Genomic DNA, 18,869 nt, shown 5'->3' with positions numbered 1-18,869 from the left:
CGACCCCCTGTTCGGGCTAAACTTGACCCGACTCTCGCCACAATTGACAACTGGAACTTTATTGACCGAAAATGGTTTAGTTTCGATTTTTCTCGACAATTATTTTGTTGATGGCGTGTGGTTGGTGTTGCACTCATATTTCCTTAATTTTTTTCTTGCAGTCATTAATTGAGAAAGTGCGTTCGCGAGTGGGAAAAATGATTCCATTCAGCAAATGGTTCTCTCCAACGACCAGTGGTGCGCTTTCACCGATTTCAGGCGACCAGGGCAGCCGGAACGGCGGCGTTCGGAGGTGGCGCGACGATACCGTGATCGGCGAACAGACCGTTTGCCAGGACCCTGGCGATTTGGAGGACAGTGAGGCCGAGGACTTGGATGAGGAGGAAGATATCGCGCCGCCTACGAAAAGGAGCAGACTTAACGTGGCGGAGGTTTGTATTGGAAATTCGATGTTGATTTATTTCAGTTTAGGATGTAATGTTTCGGTTTTATTGGTCAAGCTGGTGTCTAGGACTCCTTAATGAGTGGATTTCTTTAATTCTATGTGAAAACGAACGGAGAGGATCATATTGCGACAATATTGTGAGTCACTTCCTAGTCCTTAAAGTGATTCTGATGGAATGTCATAATGACTGCATGGGTCGAAACTGTTCTTATTGGTTGGGATGGAAGGTACGCTCCTGTATGCGTGGCGATAAAATTAATGTAATCATCTTGCAGCATAATGGCCTTCTTAGATTCCTTTGACCTCATGCAACATGGTCTCAGATTCAATCTAAACAAAACTGAATTTTTGACGACCGATCCCCATGAAACAGGCACAATCACTATCGGCGGCAGTGCTGCCCCGAACTGAGCGATTTAAATACCTCGGGTCAACGCTATCAGCCAATGGAGAACTGCGCTATGAAATTCCTTCAAGCATTAACGCAACCTGGATAAAGTGGCAAGTGGGAACATCTTAAATCTAAAATTTACCGCAATGTCGTCTGTCCTGTCGCCCTCTATGGTTCTGAGTGTTGGCCAACTATAAAAGACAAAAAGACAATGAACGGCGTCTTGTAGTAATGGAGACGAAGATGTTGCGTTGGACTAGTGGCGTGACATGTTTTGACTACATCCGAAATGAGGATATTCGCGATCGTTATGGGTTTGCACCGATAGTGGAAGAATTGCGAGAGATGCGTTTTCGATGGTATGGTCACGCAATTCACTTGCCAAGATTGGTCTGAACATCGAAATCGATGGTAAACGACCAAACGGCAGACCTAAAGAACGGTGGCTTTAGATTGCACCGAGATCAGGCATTCGATAGAGTTAAATGGAGAAATCGATCACGACGACCCGACTCCGCTTGTGAACAGGACAAAGGTTGAGGAAAAAGAGAACACCTTGCCAAGACATGGAATTATATGAAGCAGCGTTTGAAGCTGACAGTTTTCCTTCAATTGTTTCAACGGATTCCAAGAAGACTTCTTGAAAATAAAAAGAAATCTAACCCGAAGTGACCCACAATTATCAATATTGTCGGTCGAGGTAATAATGTTCAATCCACCTTTGGAAACTTGTTTCAAATGAATATATCCCAATACAGTAGCAGCTCGAAAATTGGAACTTGTAGAGATTAGAAAAGCTTCGGAATTAGAGCGAACAATTTATCTACATGTGTCGCTCTGGAATTGGAATAAATGGTTCTAATTTTCAAACTTACAATTCCATTTTCCGTTTGCATATTTTCTTGTTTTCCCCTTTTTTCTCATGTGCTCGTTTTTTAGGTAGGGCATGTTTATTACTAATTCTTGGACTACCGTAATTGTCAGGCAATTAAATACCTTCCGTATTTTGTACTAATCTCGCCTTAGGGAACCTGCAAGTCAGAGCATTTGATCCATAAAAGGCAAGGCATGCGAGGAAATTGCTAGTTCAAGAAACCTGGCATCCAGTCCCTCCATCAAATCTCCGCAACAACTGTTATCCGGAGAGAGCCCCCTGTAGGTAGGTAGGTATCAGTGGCCGCTCCGAGGAGCCAAATTAGCGCTGTGGTGCGCCGTTTTGATGCCACAAACTGCTAGAATCGTGACTGCTGTTATGAGAGCAGAGAGGCAGAGTCCAGCCGACTCGGATCTTCAGAGCCCGCCCGTAGCATTCACGAAGGAAAGTAGCTTTCCCACCCTGAACTAAAAATCTTTTTGGGGGTCCCCAAAGAATGGTTTACCTAGTGTCTGTCGCCTGACTCTCGCCAGAGCTGGGCAATCGCAGAGAAGCAGCTTCGGCAACGCGAATTGCAGAGTATGCGGAGCCTGGTGGCATGGTTCCCTATGGGCCAGTGCCCCGTGCAGACCGCCGAAATCTTGAACGCATTTGCACGCATCTAGGACAGGAGCTCCCGTGATCGGGCTATGTTATAAGCGAGCCAACTCCTCCTTGACTTGGCACATCTGGTAAGCCCTTGTCAATAGAGGCTCGCGGCTGCTAAGTAGTGCGAGTAAACTCCGCCCTCAACAGCCGCCAGCGAGACACCGACCGTACCCGCCGAAGGGCTGCCAAGAGCAGTGTCCCGCCTGGACAATCCCTCAGCCCGCTCATTCCCCTTTATGTTCCTGGGGATCCAGAGGAGGGTGACCTTGAGCGTGCAGCCGGGAATGTTAAGCACGTTTCCGCACTGGAAGATCTCTTCGCTGAGGACAAGGCCTTAATGGCCGCTTGGCTGTCAGTTAGAATGGCTATGTTACGCTTGGGGCACTGTGTGTATTCGAGAAAATTCCTGCGTCCTTCTCCACAGACCATCTATGATCCATCCGTGAAAAATACTGTGTCATAACCTTGCAACACGCCACCGAACTTCCACTCTGCCCTGCAGAGCCTCAGTACCACCTGCACAAGCTGTTCTTCGAATTCTATTAAGCTTCGTTCTATTGTATTTTTTGCTCAAAGCCTGCCACCATACAATAGAGCTGTACGCTAGGATTTGACGCACCACGGCTGTGTATGTCCAGAGAACCATCCTCGGCCGGAGACTGCATTTCTTTGCAAAGTTTCTCTTGCAGGCATAGAAGTCTATACATGCCTTCATAATCCTCAGTTCTATGTTCAATCTCCAATTTAGTTTTGGATCCAGGATTACACCCAGATACTTTACATTGGAGGAAAGAATCAATCTTTACTCATTCAGCCGTGGTAGGTGGAATTCAGGTATCCTAGTCTTGGTGGTGAATAGCATCAGTTCCTTTTTGGTTGAGTTTATACCGAGTCCGCATCTCGCGGTCGACAGGGATACCTTTCGCAACGCTCCTTCTATGATGTCCCTCATAATGGACGGAAACATCCTTGATATTATCAAGTCGTCGGCATACGCCACTACTTTCACCCCGCTGCTGTCCATCATTTGTAAAATTTCGTCCATCACTATTAGCCAGAGTACCGGAGAGATGGCGCCACCCTAGGGCGTGCCTCTGTTTACAGCTCTGGTCAACTGGTTGCCTTCCAGATTCGACTGGATTATCGTGGTAAATAGCATGGATATAATCCAATGCGTATGATACCCCTTCAATCCAATATTGGGCAAGGCTTCCTTGATGGCGTTGGTACTAACGTTGTTGAAAGCTCCCTCTATATCCAAGAAGGCAGATAGGTAGGGTATACTGCTTGTACTGCAGTGACCGCTCAACCGTGCCAATTACCTCGTGGAGAGCGGTGTTTGTGGATTTTCCTTTGAGATAGGCATGCTGGGACTTAGAGAAAGGTGTTCTCTCCATAATTGTCCTTAAGTGGATGTCCAGGACGCGCTCTAGGGGCTTCTGTACGAAGTAGATGAGGCTGATTGGTCGTAAGTCCTTCGCGGATTCCTGGCGGCGTCTGCCCGCATTCGGAATGAAAGTCACTCGTGCGCGTCTCCAGGTCTGTCGTACGTATCCTAACAACCCTTTCCTGCTGCTTTTGTAACAGTATGACTGGCATTATGCCATCTGGGCTCGGAGATTTATATGCAGAGAAGCTGTTTATAGCCCAGCCGGTCTTATCCTCGGTAGTTACCGATTTGGTAGTCTCGCACGGCTCGGGAGGCCGTAAACGCTCCAAGCAAGACTCTGACTCACAGTCCTTCTCGCTGGCGGGAAAGTGCGTCTGAAGCAGCCCCCTGTATCTCCATAATTTCTCTTACAAATATCAACCCAAGTTTCACAAGAAACGGGTGTGATCGGCATTGTCCACCACCTCATTGCAGAACCGACAGTCAGGGAATCGTGTTTTACCACTGTTGTGCAGGTAACACTGAGTTGAGGACAAGCCGTACTCTTTGACAGATAAATAAGAACAGATTTGTGTGACAAAGTTCAAATGAAGGTCCGTGAAGAGAAAGCGTCTCTACCACAGTTTTTAGTTTAGTTTAGTTAACTGGGGGGAGCCGCAGCTCCGAGCACTCAGGCCATTGTTAGGCCCATTGTACTATCCCCGTAAGTTGCCTATTCAATGGCTTCCCGCCTACGGTGTTCGCAGGCTTTAGCGAATCTTAGAACATTCTCCAGATGCAGAGAGTGTGCAGATTCTTCATTGAAGGAAATCTTGCCATGGTGTCTTCGTCTGAGATCTGAGGATGCCGAGCAGCTGCATAAAAAGTGCAGGGCCGTCTCCTCCTCCTCACATTGGCTGCACACAGCCGAAACCACTACCCCAATCTTTTCCATATGACCTCTACCACAAGTTTCTCGATGATATGACGCAAATTTACAAGAATGCCAACCGGGAAGCAAAGCAAGCGATCGCTGGTCGTGATCTGAGTGGTCTATTACAAAGATCTTTAGAATAAATTGGACATTCGGGACGGCAAGAGAGATCTGTATCGACTTGTCAAAAGCTGATACCAACGCTTACAGGACATCGAACACTTCTGTTACTTTAATAACAATAGCGTATCGATCGACGAGCCGCGTAGAATAGATGGCGAGAATATTTCGAGCACATTTCAACGGAAGAATTTATTCATCCTCCACTTCTATAAGCATTGCCAACATGTGGAGCAACTCCACCTATCAGCGCGACTGAAGTCGAGGAAGCAATAAAACGAATGAAATCAGGGAAAGCAACAGGTCTTTACGACATTGTATCTAAGCTCTGGAAAGCGAACAGCAGAGACCCGACACTGTGACTTTCGTTAATTATAACGTCAGCATCTTATTTGCATGGCTTAGGATACGGTAAATTCGTAAGGAATTGATAGGTTTAAACTGCTATAACTTTAACAGTAACAGTTTAATTTTCATGAAACTTGAACTGTCCTCTATGTCGGTGCACAATTTAGTAATTTAGTAGCATGAACTTAAAGGGAGTTTTTCAGTCAATTTCTAAATGTTGTTAATATGCTATTAGTAAGTTTATTTGAGCAGATATCAGAATGGGGCATATTTTGAGGCCTAGATTTCTAAGCGCACCTTCATGATGTCTTTCCGATTTTTGGGTTAGGCAGTTTCCGAAAATGACTCCTATCTCACTTTAAGTGTGCCCATTTTGACTCCTTACTCACGTATTTTCGTAGTTTCGGGAAGTACTAATCTAGATCTTTCATTTGACGCCCTGCATGATTATAATCGGTGAAAATAAAATTTGACATCTCCCCTCGGCATATGTGGGGAGCCCCCCTTTACACTCCACGCAAATTTATGTTACTCACTGTATGGGTTTTGGATAAAAGTGCATGTGACAGACAGACAGTGAATTGATTTTAATAACCTTAAAAAGGAAAGTAGTCCAGCAGAATGTGCAAATTACCGCCCGATCCGGTTGTTTTCCTATACCATGAAGATTTTTAAAGGTATTCTTGGCAACCGTATTCGCGAAATGGTTAAAATAACCATGAATCAAGCCGGATTTGTCAAGAACTGCGGAACTACTGACACAATACATGCTGAGCAGTTACTCATGGAGTAGCATAGCTATGTGCCACACGAACTCATCTGGTATTCTCTGCGGCAATACCTAGTGCCAGAAGAACTCAGGTTCTATAACGATCCGAAAAGTAAATTCCGAAGTATGGCGGGTGTATCAAAACCGCTCCGTGTCTCTTTTGGTATTCCTCAAGAAGGTGCTCTTTCACCACACCTCTTCTTGTTATGAACACCGTAACACAGGACATCCAGCGTCCAGCGCCCTATACACTACTTTATGTAGATGTTTTCCTGGCGTCTAATAGCAGAAAGGATCGCGAGCAACTTGTCCAAAAGCCTCGTGCAACACGGTCTCAGATTGAATCTGAATAAAACCGAATTTTTGTTCACCGATCCCTATGAATTAGGCCCAATCGTTGACAGGGTCATTGATCTGCTCAGAACTGAACGATTAAAGTAGTATACTATTATTAACTTTATCGGTATGAAAGGTATTTCGGAGCCCAAGCAACATATAGTGCAGCCTCCTGATTTTTTTCAGATTTTTCGATTGTCTAGTTTCTGAGAATGGATCTGTTAAAGAAATTATCACTTTCCACCCCCTGCATTCCCCACCTCTCCAGTAAATGACTAAAGGCATGCTGAATGAAACTAAGACCTTTCATTTGATATCCCACATGACTATATTTGGTGAAAGAAAATTCACCCTCCTTTTTTGAATGTATGGGGACGTAAAAGGACCAAGGACCACCAAATTTGGTGTCAATCTCTGCAACAGTCTCCGAGAAAAATGCGTGTGACGGATAGACAGACAGTAAACCGATTTTAATAAGATTTTGTTTGTTTCACTTGATGGCACTTCTTACGGAAAAATGGACTCATTGTCTTCATAACCACGGCGAAGCCAAAGTTGTTGCCCTTGATGTTTCGAAGACTTTTGACAAAATTATGGCACCCTGCACGCCTAGCCAAACTTCGCGCATTTGGTTTTGATGACAAGCTCGTCAAATGGATTGACAGCTTCCTCAATGGCCGTTTCATTGGAGTTGTATTCGACGGTTTTGAATCAAAACCTCATACCCAAAATGCCGGAGTATCCCAAGGTACTGTTCTGTCTGGGTATTATTATCTCTAGTAAGCTCAGCTTGGACCAACCACATCTTCGGCATTGCTAAAAATGCGGTGAAATGTTTGGGGTATCTGAATCGGTCCAACAAATATTAGGTTGTTGCAAATGAAATGTCGGATATTTGAGTAAAATTTCAAAAAACTATAACTTTTATGAAAATTAATTTTATTAGTCAAAATAAGAACCAGCAGCTTCAGTGCACTTCTCCCAACGAGATACAAGGGCATTTATTCCAGTTTCGTAAAAGTCTGGGTTTCTAGAGCTAAGAAATTTTTCAAAGGCACTTTTGACAGCTACTTCATTGCTGAATTGTTTCACCGCCAAAAAGTGATCCAAATGCTTAAAAAAGTGGTAGTCGGTTGGCGAGAGGTCGGGTGAATATGGTGGATGAGGAAGAGTCTCATATCGTAATTCATTTAATTTTTGGACCGTCATTCTGGAAACATGAGGTCGGGCGTTATCATGGAGCAGTATCACTCCATCTCTGTTGACCAATCTAGGCCGCTGAACACGTAATTTCTCGTGCATTTCATCAAGTTGGACACAATATTTCTCTGCATTAATTGTTTCACCGCGCTCCAAAAACGAATAATGAATAATTCCAGATGCAGACCACCAAACAGTTACCATTACCTTCTTCGGGTGAAGGCTCGGTTTTGGCATGTGTTGTGGAGGCTGATCGGCATCTAGCCATTGCGCTGATCTGCGACGGTTGTCGTACAATATCCACTTTTCATCGCATGTCACTATTCTGCGCAAAAAGGGATTGTTCCTGTTGCGGTTGAGTAGAGAACTGGATATTTCCATTCGCAGCGCCATGTTTTGCTCGTTGAGTTCATGCGGAACCCACTTATCAAGCTTCTTCACCTTTCCAAGCTGTTGTAAGTGCCGAGATACTGTCGAATAGTGTACGCCTATTTTCTCTGCAATGTCACGAATCGATGATCGGGGATCAGATTCCACTATCAAAAGCAACTCGTCGTTGTCGATCGATGGTCCTGGGTGTCCACGAGGTTCACTTTGGAGGGTCATGTCGCCTGATCGGAATTTTTCGAACCACCGTTGTGTCGTTCGTTCGTTTGCTGCGTCAGCTCCAAATGCTCTGCAAATGTTTCTGGTTGCCTCCGCTGCGTTGTGACCAAGTTTAAATTCATATAGAAAAAGTAGACGTTTTTGACTCCCTTCCATGCTTTTTTCTTTGAGTTTTACTTGGAACTTCAATGACGATTGAAACTGAAATGACTCCTTGATCGAACGAACGACTATTTATACTCAATTATCCCATACCACCAGAGTCACCTTGCGGCAGTTTTAAACAATAAAATCATAACTAACTTCACTTCATTGAAAAATCCGACATTTCATTTGCAACAACCTAATACTTTTCACCATTCGACCTAGCGCAGATCTACAAGACTCACGTTAGACTTAGACTCGAATACAACTCTCACATTTGGTCGGGTGCATGTATAACTGCACTATCTGCTCTTGATAAAGTTCGACGAAGAGTGTTTAAACCCATCGGTGATGTGAGCATTATATCACAAATTGAGCCCCTTGAGCACAGACGAAATGGTGGATGTCTTTCTCTCCTCTATGGTTATTATAACGGTCACTTCTCCCAGGAAATATCAGGTATTATCCTCTGTAGAGCCTCTCACAAACGCAACACTCGGCTAAGCAGCCGCTCCCATTCCCATACTCTAAGGGTGATTGCTAGTTGCACCATGAAATATCACGTATCCTTCTTATCTCGAACTATACGAGTGTGGAACAGACTACCATCTTCTATCTTCCCGTCTGACTGCAACATGCAGATGTTTAGGCAAGGAGTCCATCGCCACTGTCTTCTCGTCTTTCGCACAGTCTTCAAACCATGCAGAAGTACACCATTCTGAATACGTGCTCGATGTTGCGGGGGGTACTCGAAGGATTCTCCTATTGACCTTCCGCCAGTGCCCCTTTGGTTTTTAAGTAGGTAGGATCGTCCGAGCCCAAATGCTTGGCACTTAGTGCTGGTATTAAGTAAAATCCGACATCTGCCGAGATTGTGATAACTCGGAAAAAACTGTGTAGTGGCCCTTATACTCCGCAAAGTGGTGAACAGAAGACAATCGAGGTGAAACTAGACGAGAATCAGTTCTGAGAAAGATATCGAGGACTTTCTCGAATTCGTATCTAATGCGTGAAAGTTTACAGTGAATTCCTGCCATGCCTAATCTGACTGCCCTTTTTGGACACGGTTTCGCTTGTTGACTACAATCAGGCTTTTTTTACCACCTCATGCACATCCTCAAGGATTTTCATGTCATCAGACAATTTTAGATCTTCAGGTGCAGTCCCTTAGGAATATATTGACAAGAAAACATCAGACTAGTTGGCCAATGTGAAACATTTGTCTTGATTCATTGATTTTAAAATTTCATCATAAATAAGAATATTTAAAAGGATTTCTTCCTTCATTTCAGGACCATTCGCCAATAGACTTTCCAATTTCAAATGCAAAGATAGTAGACCTTTTATCATCAACTCCAACTTCAGGTGTTGGTAGTAGAAAACATTTGGGTTTAAAATCCATCAATCAGCCATTACACAGTACTATTAGTAATATTACAACAACCAGATCAGTAACAACTAAATCAATAGTGTCCCGAAGCATACCAGAACGGGGTGCAATAGAAGATGATGATGCCGGAAATGCAGACGACGTCTTCGAGGTTATTCCTGAAAATATTAATGTAAATAATCCATTGCCGCAACCATGGGATACAGTTAATAGAAGGTAAGCAGATGATGTTAATCTTTTACAGAAATTGACCAGTATCTCGCAAGTCTAATAATTTTATTCATCTAATAGAAAAATTAATCGTAAGACTTCCAATGGACACTCATTACAAGTAAAATTTATTTCCAGTTCGATTTCCGGACGCAGTTCGGGCATCAGAGAGCTGAAACTTCCTACCAGACGTCGATCAATACGTACTGTTCGCGATTATGCATCATTAAGGCCGTCTATGCACTATTCCCTTTTCGACCCAACCCAGGATGAGGACGATATCGCATATGAGGGTCAATCGCCACCCAAAATCCTTACAAATGGCATAAGACCATCCCCAAATCCATTGTCAGTTGATACAGCATCAGAAAGCGGGGAAAGCCAAACGTCTAGTGTCCAAAAGGCAAAATTGTCGGAAGGATTGCACAGATCGGGAGTTAAACGATTTCGAAATTCAGCTAGCAGTGGGTTGAATTACGTCGCTCATCTACAAGGCAAAAAGTCGTTGTTCGGAGATAAAAACATGCCTAGCCATTTGAATAATTCAACAACTTCTCTGACCAGCTTGAATCGCCGCCAAAGCTTCAATGCGTCCTTGTATGGGAGCACTTCGGCATTGAGCGACAGCCGACTTTTGAATACATATTCTCCCTTCTATAAAGGCTATACGACATTCGGCGGGGCATCTGCCTACAGTAAATATTCTCAGAATGCCCGTCGCATCAATCCAACACCCACACTTATTCGACCATCGTCAAGTTTGTCCACGGCATCGTCAACGCCCTCATTGGCGAATACGCATGATTCTTCAACAACCATTTCGAATACAGCAAAACGCATTCTGGAACTAATGAACCAGTTCACAACGCCACTGGCCGATGTAAAGAAAATGGCAAATAATACAAAAGTTCCAGCGCTAACGGCCCACAGACAGCGTTTTGGCGATGCTGACCGGAGTATAAATCGAGGCATTCGAATGACTGTTCCAAAGACACCGTACAGCAGACCTAGTGTAGCGCAACCAAATCAGTGCAGGGATCAACCGGGGCCGCCGCTTACCGAACTTCATGTCCCATCTATGTCACAACTCCTTCAAATGAAAAAATTACAGAGCAACACAGAGAGAGCTCGTGAAATTACAAGGACGAACCAATCAAAATTATCAATTGCTACGGAAAATGAGTCTACGGAGAGAGAGTACAGGTTGCCACCCACAGCAACCAGTGAAAGTTATGAAAAAGGTGCGACCTCATCCACAAAACATGTAAATAAAATTAAAAATAAATTAACAAGTACAAGAAGTAGTGCAAAAGATATCGAGAAAGAGAGTTCAACACCGGCAGTCGTTCTACCAGATATCCCGTTGCCCTTAAAGGATTCGGCAGTTCCTAAACTCGACATCAACATTGTGAAACCCTTTGAGGTGCCCACTGTAGGTCTTAGTTCCACACCTAAAGTGACTCGAACAACGGAACAATCCAATGGGAAAGTGTCACTCTCCGTCTTTGAAAATAAAGACGTTACTAAGCCTAAACCCGTCAGCAGTGCATTCACCTTCGGCAGTTCCACGAATAAATCTAGTGAGCTTAAGCAACCTGCGAAAGAACCTGCCAACGGCAGTAGCACTGCACAAGCAAAAAAATCCGAAAAATTAGCGAATGGCGGTCAGGAGTTCACTTTCTCTGTTCCAATTGAGGTAACATCGCCGTCATTGCCTCTTACAGACACCGTGCCCGCTAGCAATTTTAAGTTTAGTGAACCTGTTCCTGTTGAAACTTCATTGAAATTAAGCGACAATTTTGGTTATCAGTCAAGTGGCACTTGTAATAAACCTAAACCGATTGCCACGACCCCTCAAGCTAACATACCTGCAGTGGCTACACAACTGAAAACTTCCGGAAGTGTTCTGGATGCCTTCAAGAAGCCAACACCGGCCGAGGCCACATCGACCTCTGTTTCGTCTTCGTCTGTTCCATTTGGTGCTCAATTCAAAATGACCAGCGATAAGTGGGAATGTTCTATTTGTATGGTCCGAAATGAGAAAACGGTCGATAAATGTGTGTCATGTTCAAATAGTAGGAAAGCGGCAGAACCTGCTAAAGTAACGTTCGATGCTGCTCCAGTTAACAAGATCGTTTCAGGTCCAGAAACTGTTAAGCCTGCTGAACCGCTTAAAAATTCATTTGGCGATAAGTTCAAACCGAGCGCAGACACATGGGAGTGTTCGGCGTGTTTTGTTAGAAATAAAAAGGATGTATCGAAATGTGTAGCATGTAATACAGAAAAACCTGGTGGGAAGCCGTCGGTGTCAGTACCAGCAGCGGCACCATCATTAGTGTCTTCATCATCATCAGTGCCAAATAAGTTATCGGATTCCAGCTTCAAAAGCATTGTCGCTTCACAGTCAGCTAAATGGGAATGCTCAGCGTGTATGACACGCAACGAGCCTGCACGAAATAAATGCGCTTGCTGCGAACAAGCCAAGCCGGGCACCGTAAGCGATAGCGTACCAGAATTTTCATTTGGAACGTCAGCGTCAACAGCAGCATCAAAATTCACATTTGGCTTTGCTGCTAAGTCAGAAACGGAATTAAAGAGTGACAGTAACTCTCAAGTGAAAACTTCAGGAGAGGTTAAGCAAAGTTTTTCGTTTGGAGTGCCGTCAACAGCTGCGGCGCCCGCTCCTGCAGCTGCGGCTACATCATTCTCGTTTGGTTTCAAACCAGCTTCAAGCACTGCAAGTTCTGCAGCCTCAAGTGGTGCGAACAAGGATGAACCAGATAAGCCAGCTGCGCCGAAATTCTCCTTTGGAAACGTTAGTCAGCCTGCCACGACGGAGTCCCCGAAGGCAAGTAATGCTCCTGAAAAATCACTTGGCACAATAGCTAAAACAGAATCGAGTAACACAGCGACAACTAGTTCGCTGTTCAAATTCGGTACATCCACTTCAGCGTTTTCATCGTCCACGTTCACAGCTACTTCGAGCAGTAAAGAAAGCGATTCGAAAACACCAGCGACATCCGGAGCAACGTCATCAACTAGCATTTTCAAACCAATCGGAAGCATGGCTTTTAGTCCAAGCACAGAGAAAAAAGCTAGTGAACCGGTCAAGACGACTACCATTAATTTTGGCAGTAGTACAAGTACAAGTAAAGCCGTTACAACAGAAGCTAAAAGTGCGCCAACTGGAATCGGGAGCTTTACAAGTTTGGCAGGCGGTTCGCAGCAAAAAGTGGAAACAACATCATCAACTGAAAGTAGCAACAGCGGAGGTTCAAAGTTATTTAGTTTTGGTGTTGCTTCTGCAACGAAACCTGCTGAAAGTAATAGTGCAACTGAAACTAAACCTGCAACCGGATTCAGTTTTGGATCGCCTTCTTCAATTACCGGCACGTCCGTTTTTAAGTCTCCGCTGACACAGAAAACAGACTTAACTTCATCGGCAGCAACAAGCGGCACAAGTAGCTCAGCCACTTTTGTTTTTGGTGAGTTGCAAATTAATTAAAGTCCAATTATCATTTTATTGTTAAGATTGTTTCGAAAAATGTAGCTTTGTTTTGAGTGTATTGACTTGAACTATGTATTAGAAAATTATAAAAGCAAAATTGAGGAATATTGTGGTTGTCCGATCTCGAAAATGGTTAACTCTATCCGTGGCACGCGGAAATTTTTTGCCAAGCAGTTTAAACAAATTCCTTATTTCGATTTTTGTTTTAAATTTTCAGGAAAACCATCGACACCCGCCTCCGTTACACCTACATTCGGTGCAATTAGCAGTAATGTGATAACATCATCGAATCCTACCGGGCCAGTGTCGACTTCAGCCCCATCATTTGGCGGACTATCTTCATCAGCCGTCACCCCTTCGACGGCATCTTCTTTCCAAACTCCTGCAACACAACCATTGGTATCCGCATCTGCATTTGGCGGCAATGCTACCGGTGCAACTATATCGTCACTTTTTGGTAGTAACAGTTTCAGTAGTGCCTCAAGCAGTAGCGGAGCAACAGAAAATAAAAATGCTGTTGGCAATCTATTTCAATTTGGCTCAGGAAACAAGCCTGCAGATACAGCAACAACTGCGGCAACACCATCTTTTGGAAATGTTTCATCAACTACAAGTGGTCGCTTCAGCTTCGGATCAAGTAATTCTATCCCTACCGCTGCTCCGGCGCAAGCGGCAACACCTTTTGTTTTTGGTGGCGCCAGTAGTACTGAAAAGGCAAACGAATCCGCTGGAAGTAGTCTTTTTGGATCGGCAGCAGCCGCTGCACCAAATAGGGCAGTGGCAGCTCCAACACTACCAGCATTCGGTAGCTTTTCGTCACCTTTGCAGCAATCACAGCAACAGCCACAACAACCGCCACAGCAAACACAAACTCCCTTATTTGGACAATCGTCTACATTATCGAGTCCATTCGGTTCGAATTTAACTTCAAATAATACTGCGACTTTTGGTTCTGCACCAGCTGCAGCTCCGGCGGCTCCAGTTGTTCCTTTTGGTAGTTCCGGTACAAGTTTTGGAGCAAGTGGAACTTCAGCATTTGGAAGTCCTGCAGCGAAACAACCTCTTTTCGGGAATGGATTCGGTTCAACTCCAGCGCAGAGTAGTGACGAACCGCCTTCGAAGAAATCGTCCGGTGCTTTCAACTTTGGAGCACCAGCCCAAGCACCATCGGTATGTATTTTCTATTATTATTTTGAATTCAAAGTTAAAATTAGAGTTAGAAGTCAATAGCCTTGAAGGGTTGCTTTTTACAGTGACTAGCACGAAGTAAGGGGACCTCGTGCTGCTTCAGGCTTATTCAGATTTACAGTGAGTCCACTTCGTGGAGATCATATTCTTTAGGTAAAACTTCTCTTCATAGAATTTCTTTTCCGTATAATTAGCGAATCAAAGTAGTTTGTGTCAGGCACAAGCGATAGAACTGAAACTTATACAATATTAGCAGGGGATGAAAAAAGCGAACAGGCGGAAGTAAAAAAGTTCACAAGCTATTATCAGAAGATGAAAATCAACATGAAGGCCCAGGGGTAGGCACGGAAACGAATTGATTTGGAGAGCGTGGTCGTGAATGGCACTGGTTTATACTGAACCTAGGCTCAGCATTCATTCCAAAAGATGTGAGGTCTATATAAAACTGCCAACAAGACTTGCTAGCACTGGTGAAGGGAACAAGTGGTTCCCGAAATATCGCTATTTGCAAAATAAAAGTCAACACTAGCGAATAGAAAAAACTAGTTTTATTATTTCCAATGTTTTAGTTCAAAATATTAAACCAGCTCTATTTTAAGGGGGTCATCCCGTGTGAAGGCTTTTTTTTTTTGCCTTTTTTTGAAAAATTATTTTGGAGGACTGGATAGAGATAGAAACGTGATTTTTTTACCATATGTTTATTGATATCTCTAGTATATACGATAAATTTTTTAGCTTGATATCATAGCTTGTTTTTGGAATACATGTCAATTTATGCACCCATGTCCAAAAAAAGGTGTTTTTCTGCTGCCACGCTGGAGGGCGCTGTGTTCATCTGATGAAAAAAAAACTAAACGGCATTTTAATGTGGACAAAATTCTACGGTCCGCAAACTAGGATAATTAGAAAATATTAAAAGGTAAATTTTTGGTGAGCTTTTAAACTTAATTTTTTGGTTTTTGGTGTTTTTTTACGGCTTTTTTATGAATAAAAAAAAACGACCCGTCCGATTGCAATTATCCTAGTTTGCAGACCGCAGAAATATGTATTAAAGAAGACGTGAAAATTTCACTAGGATTTTGAGAATGCCATTGAATCCTTCATTGAAAATAATTATAGCCAGAAAAGTGGCTACTTCTACGACCTTGGCCCCAGAATGAAAATGTTTAGGAGCGAAAGTCCAGATCAATGCATTTAACGACTCATTGTTATTCTAGGTCTCTGCTCCTAAACATCTGTTTAAGAGATCATCTCGTGATAAATCTTCGTAGATTGGTTTGAGGACTGTTTGAACTTCTTCAGTCAAAGGTGCCTTCTCGTGGTGGAAACTATCCAGTTCTCCTTTAGCTTCCGCTTTGCGCCATTTGCACCAACTGTTCTCGCCTGCTGGACAATTTTGATGCTGAGGATTTTCGTCTGTAGAACATTTATGGAAGAAAGTTACCCAAATTTCTTGCTTCATTCCTTCTATCGAATTTGCATGTCGACGAATAGCTAGCCCAAAAAATGTAGTGAGGCCGTTAATAACCTTATCAGTAAGTTTTCCAGCCCCTTTTCCACCAATGCCTTTGTGATTCTTCTTTGCATTTCTAAGCCGCGTTCCATTTCTTTTCTCGACATGTCCTACGCATTCCTTTTTTACCCCTACGTATATTTTATTATTTGAAGAAATTTCCGGAAATACCGGAGAAAACTCCAGCAAAATCCAATATACAATATACAAAACTTGTCGCAATTGGAACATCCATGTTCATGTTTGCTAAAAGTTTCTTTGCTAATCTTGATGCGAAGTCCTTTTTCTTCTTTGATAAGTATCAATTCCCATGAAATACTCGTTTTTTTAGTGCGAGCATGACGTTGAACATTAAAGCGATCTCCCTTCGTACGATCCATTTAAAAAAATCACTGAACACACAAACAGCACAATACTTACAACAAAATATAACTGAGTATAGCTTGAAAGCCTTTCAGTTCTCACTCTAGACTAGATTATCCTTTTTATTCCAAACAGCAGATAAGTTTAGACAATTGATTTCATTTTTTCATTTTAAAATCATTTATTTAAAAGCCAGTGACTTACATTAAATACATAGCGTTTGTTTCTTATTACTAGCCTAAATGTAGCTTATGTGTCATAATTAAAAAAAAAACGGGTGGCTATTACAATGTTCGGCCTGCCCGACCTTCTCTGACATTACTTTTTTCGGTGTATTTACTTTAAACAGAGATCTTGACAATTCATGATTAAAAAACTGGACATATATTTGAAAAAAACTGCGCCTGCACCTAGAGCGCGAGAAGGCTTATTTACTTACTTATTCTAACTTAATCTAATCTAATTAATAATATCATACTTAAATTTAATTCTTATAACTAATGTTTTTATAGCGCTCACAATTTCGCGCTTAACCTCTGTGCACCCCTACCAGGCAAGGAGTGTCGAAGAGAGAGACAATGGCGGGTTTTAATGCAGAGCTCACAATTTGGCAAGGCCTTAAGAATGTGGCCAATGGGGTGGAGTTACCCTCCAGATAAAGTTGCCTCATGAGTGGATTGGGGTGATTCTCCGTTCTTTCGAAGAATCTTTCTAACAGGTTGAGAGCGAACTCTCGAAGAGGTTTAACTTTTGCTCGCCTGTACACTTCGGCGTTGCGGCCGCACTTCTTGGTTTTCCAATTGTACGACAAGCCGACGCAATGTCTCAAAATTTTGCGCTCGAAGGACTCGCACTTCTTCATAGCTTTAGTCGAGCAAGAGATCCATGTAGGGGCTCCGTAGCAAAGAATCGGTCTTATGAGGACTTTGTATAGGGTCAGTTTAGATTTAGTGCAAAGTCCTACTCTTTTACGAAGAATAGAGTAGATTTTACTTAGTGCACCGCGTGCTCTGCTGAGAGCAAGATTAAGGTGGGGGTCGAATCGTAGGTGTTCATGAAATAGCATTCCCAGGTATTTCATTTGTTGTGAACTGTTTACTACGGTATTCCCGACGCGTAGCTTTAAGCGTTTAGCTTTTCTGTGGATAGATCTAGATCCCAAGTATCTGGATTTTCTCCGAAGAGTAATAACCTGTGTTTTAGCCTCGTTGATTTTTATCCCCCACGTCTGGTAGTACTTGCAGAGATTTGTTAAGTATTTCTCTATAGCATTAGCTGCCTTACCGGGTCGGAGGCTCGACGAGAAGATAAGCGTGTCGTCAGCGAACTGTAATAGTTCTGTGCCGCTCTCTGGGATTGGAGCGTCGGCCGTGAAAATGTTGTAGAGTGTAGGTCCTGAAATGGATCCCTGCAGTACTCCAGAAGTGACCGGTAGGAGATCGGAATAATCATTTCTCACGCTGACGTAAAAATGCCTATCTTCGAAGAAACTTAATATAAGTCTGATCACCGGGATAGGGAAATTAAGGCTGATTAATTTGAAGATAAGTCCGTTGACCCATACTTTTTCGAAGAGCTTGCCCAAGTTGGAGAGGAGAGAGACGGGTCTGAAGTTTTGTGGTTCGTGGGAGCCGCCTTTTTTTTTAATGGCGATTATCTTTGCTACTTTCCAAGTAGTGGGAAAGTAACCATTATTGATGCAGTTGTTGAAGACTGCAAGAAGGAACTTCATTGATGCCCTAGGGAGGTTTTTGATGACAATATTAGCTATGTCATCTGGTCCAGTTGATTTTTTGCCGTTAAGGCTTTTAGTGATGGCTGCGAGCTGTGATAAGCTCAAAAGGGTCATTTGGTTTGCAGGATGAGTTAAAGGTGGAGAAGGTAGTTAGTTTGAGTGAATGCTCATGAAGAAAGTCTTTGATTGTCGTGTCTACAGTTTAGTTGATTTAGGAAAGACTCCGCGAGTATTTGAGCTTTCCTAGCGTCACTGCCAATGTTTTCATTGTTCTTGGTAAGAACGAAGTTTTTGGATCTGTTGTGGCTTGTCAGCCTATTTATATGTACAAACATATTAGATCCGGGTTTCACATCTGCTAGCTTGCGAGTGAGTTCCTTGCTACGGAATTGTTCCACCATTTGACGGATTAATGTACTAAGGCAGTTAATCCGCGAATTTAACACTTTATATTCCGTGTTAGTTCTGTTGCCATTTTTGTGGAAGTTTTGTTTGAGATTTCTGCGCCAGATTTTTCTGACTTTCAGGTGTTTCATTATCTCGTGCGGCAGTTTATTGAACTGAATCTCATCGATTTTGAGGAGCTTTGTGTTTCTGCGTGTAGCAGAGTTGATGGCATCAGTAGCCAAGATGATGGCCTCATCGATTTCTTTGTCCGTTAGGTTTTGCGAGACAGTGGTTTTTTTCAGGTTTAGCTGTGGTGCTAATTCTGCCCTGAATTTATCCCAGTTAGTATGGGCGAATGATCTTATTGCGCTGGGTACTCGCTTTTGCAGTT

At 43.2% G+C, this 18,869-nt stretch overlaps 1 protein-coding gene across 5 annotated transcripts in view; it reads left to right on the top strand.

The window, feature by feature from the left end:
- Positions 1-18,869, top strand: part of LOC119658507 (nuclear pore complex protein Nup153) — a 41,976-nt gene that overhangs the window by 1,011 nt on the left and 22,096 nt on the right. For 3 of the 5 annotated variants that reach the window (XM_038065970.1, XM_038065972.1, XM_038065971.1), the window contains exons 2-5: positions 162-431; positions 9,477-9,790; positions 9,923-13,269; positions 13,510-14,462. In XM_038065970.1, the coding sequence (XP_037921898.1) occupies positions 162-431; positions 9,477-9,790; positions 9,923-13,269; positions 13,510-14,462 (4,884 nt within the window). Of the gene's footprint in view, positions 1-161; positions 432-9,476; positions 9,791-9,922; positions 13,270-13,509; positions 14,463-14,733; positions 15,155-18,869 lie in introns of those variants that run through there. The other 2 variants (XM_038065974.1, XM_038065973.1) reach the window with 2 other exon arrangements.

Source organism: Hermetia illucens, chromosome 5 (assembly GCF_905115235.1).
Source record: "Hermetia illucens chromosome 5, iHerIll2.2.curated.20191125, whole genome shotgun sequence".
Taxonomy (NCBI): domain Eukaryota; kingdom Metazoa; phylum Arthropoda; class Insecta; order Diptera; family Stratiomyidae; genus Hermetia; species Hermetia illucens.
This window is presented reverse-complemented; position numbering and strand designations above follow the sequence as displayed.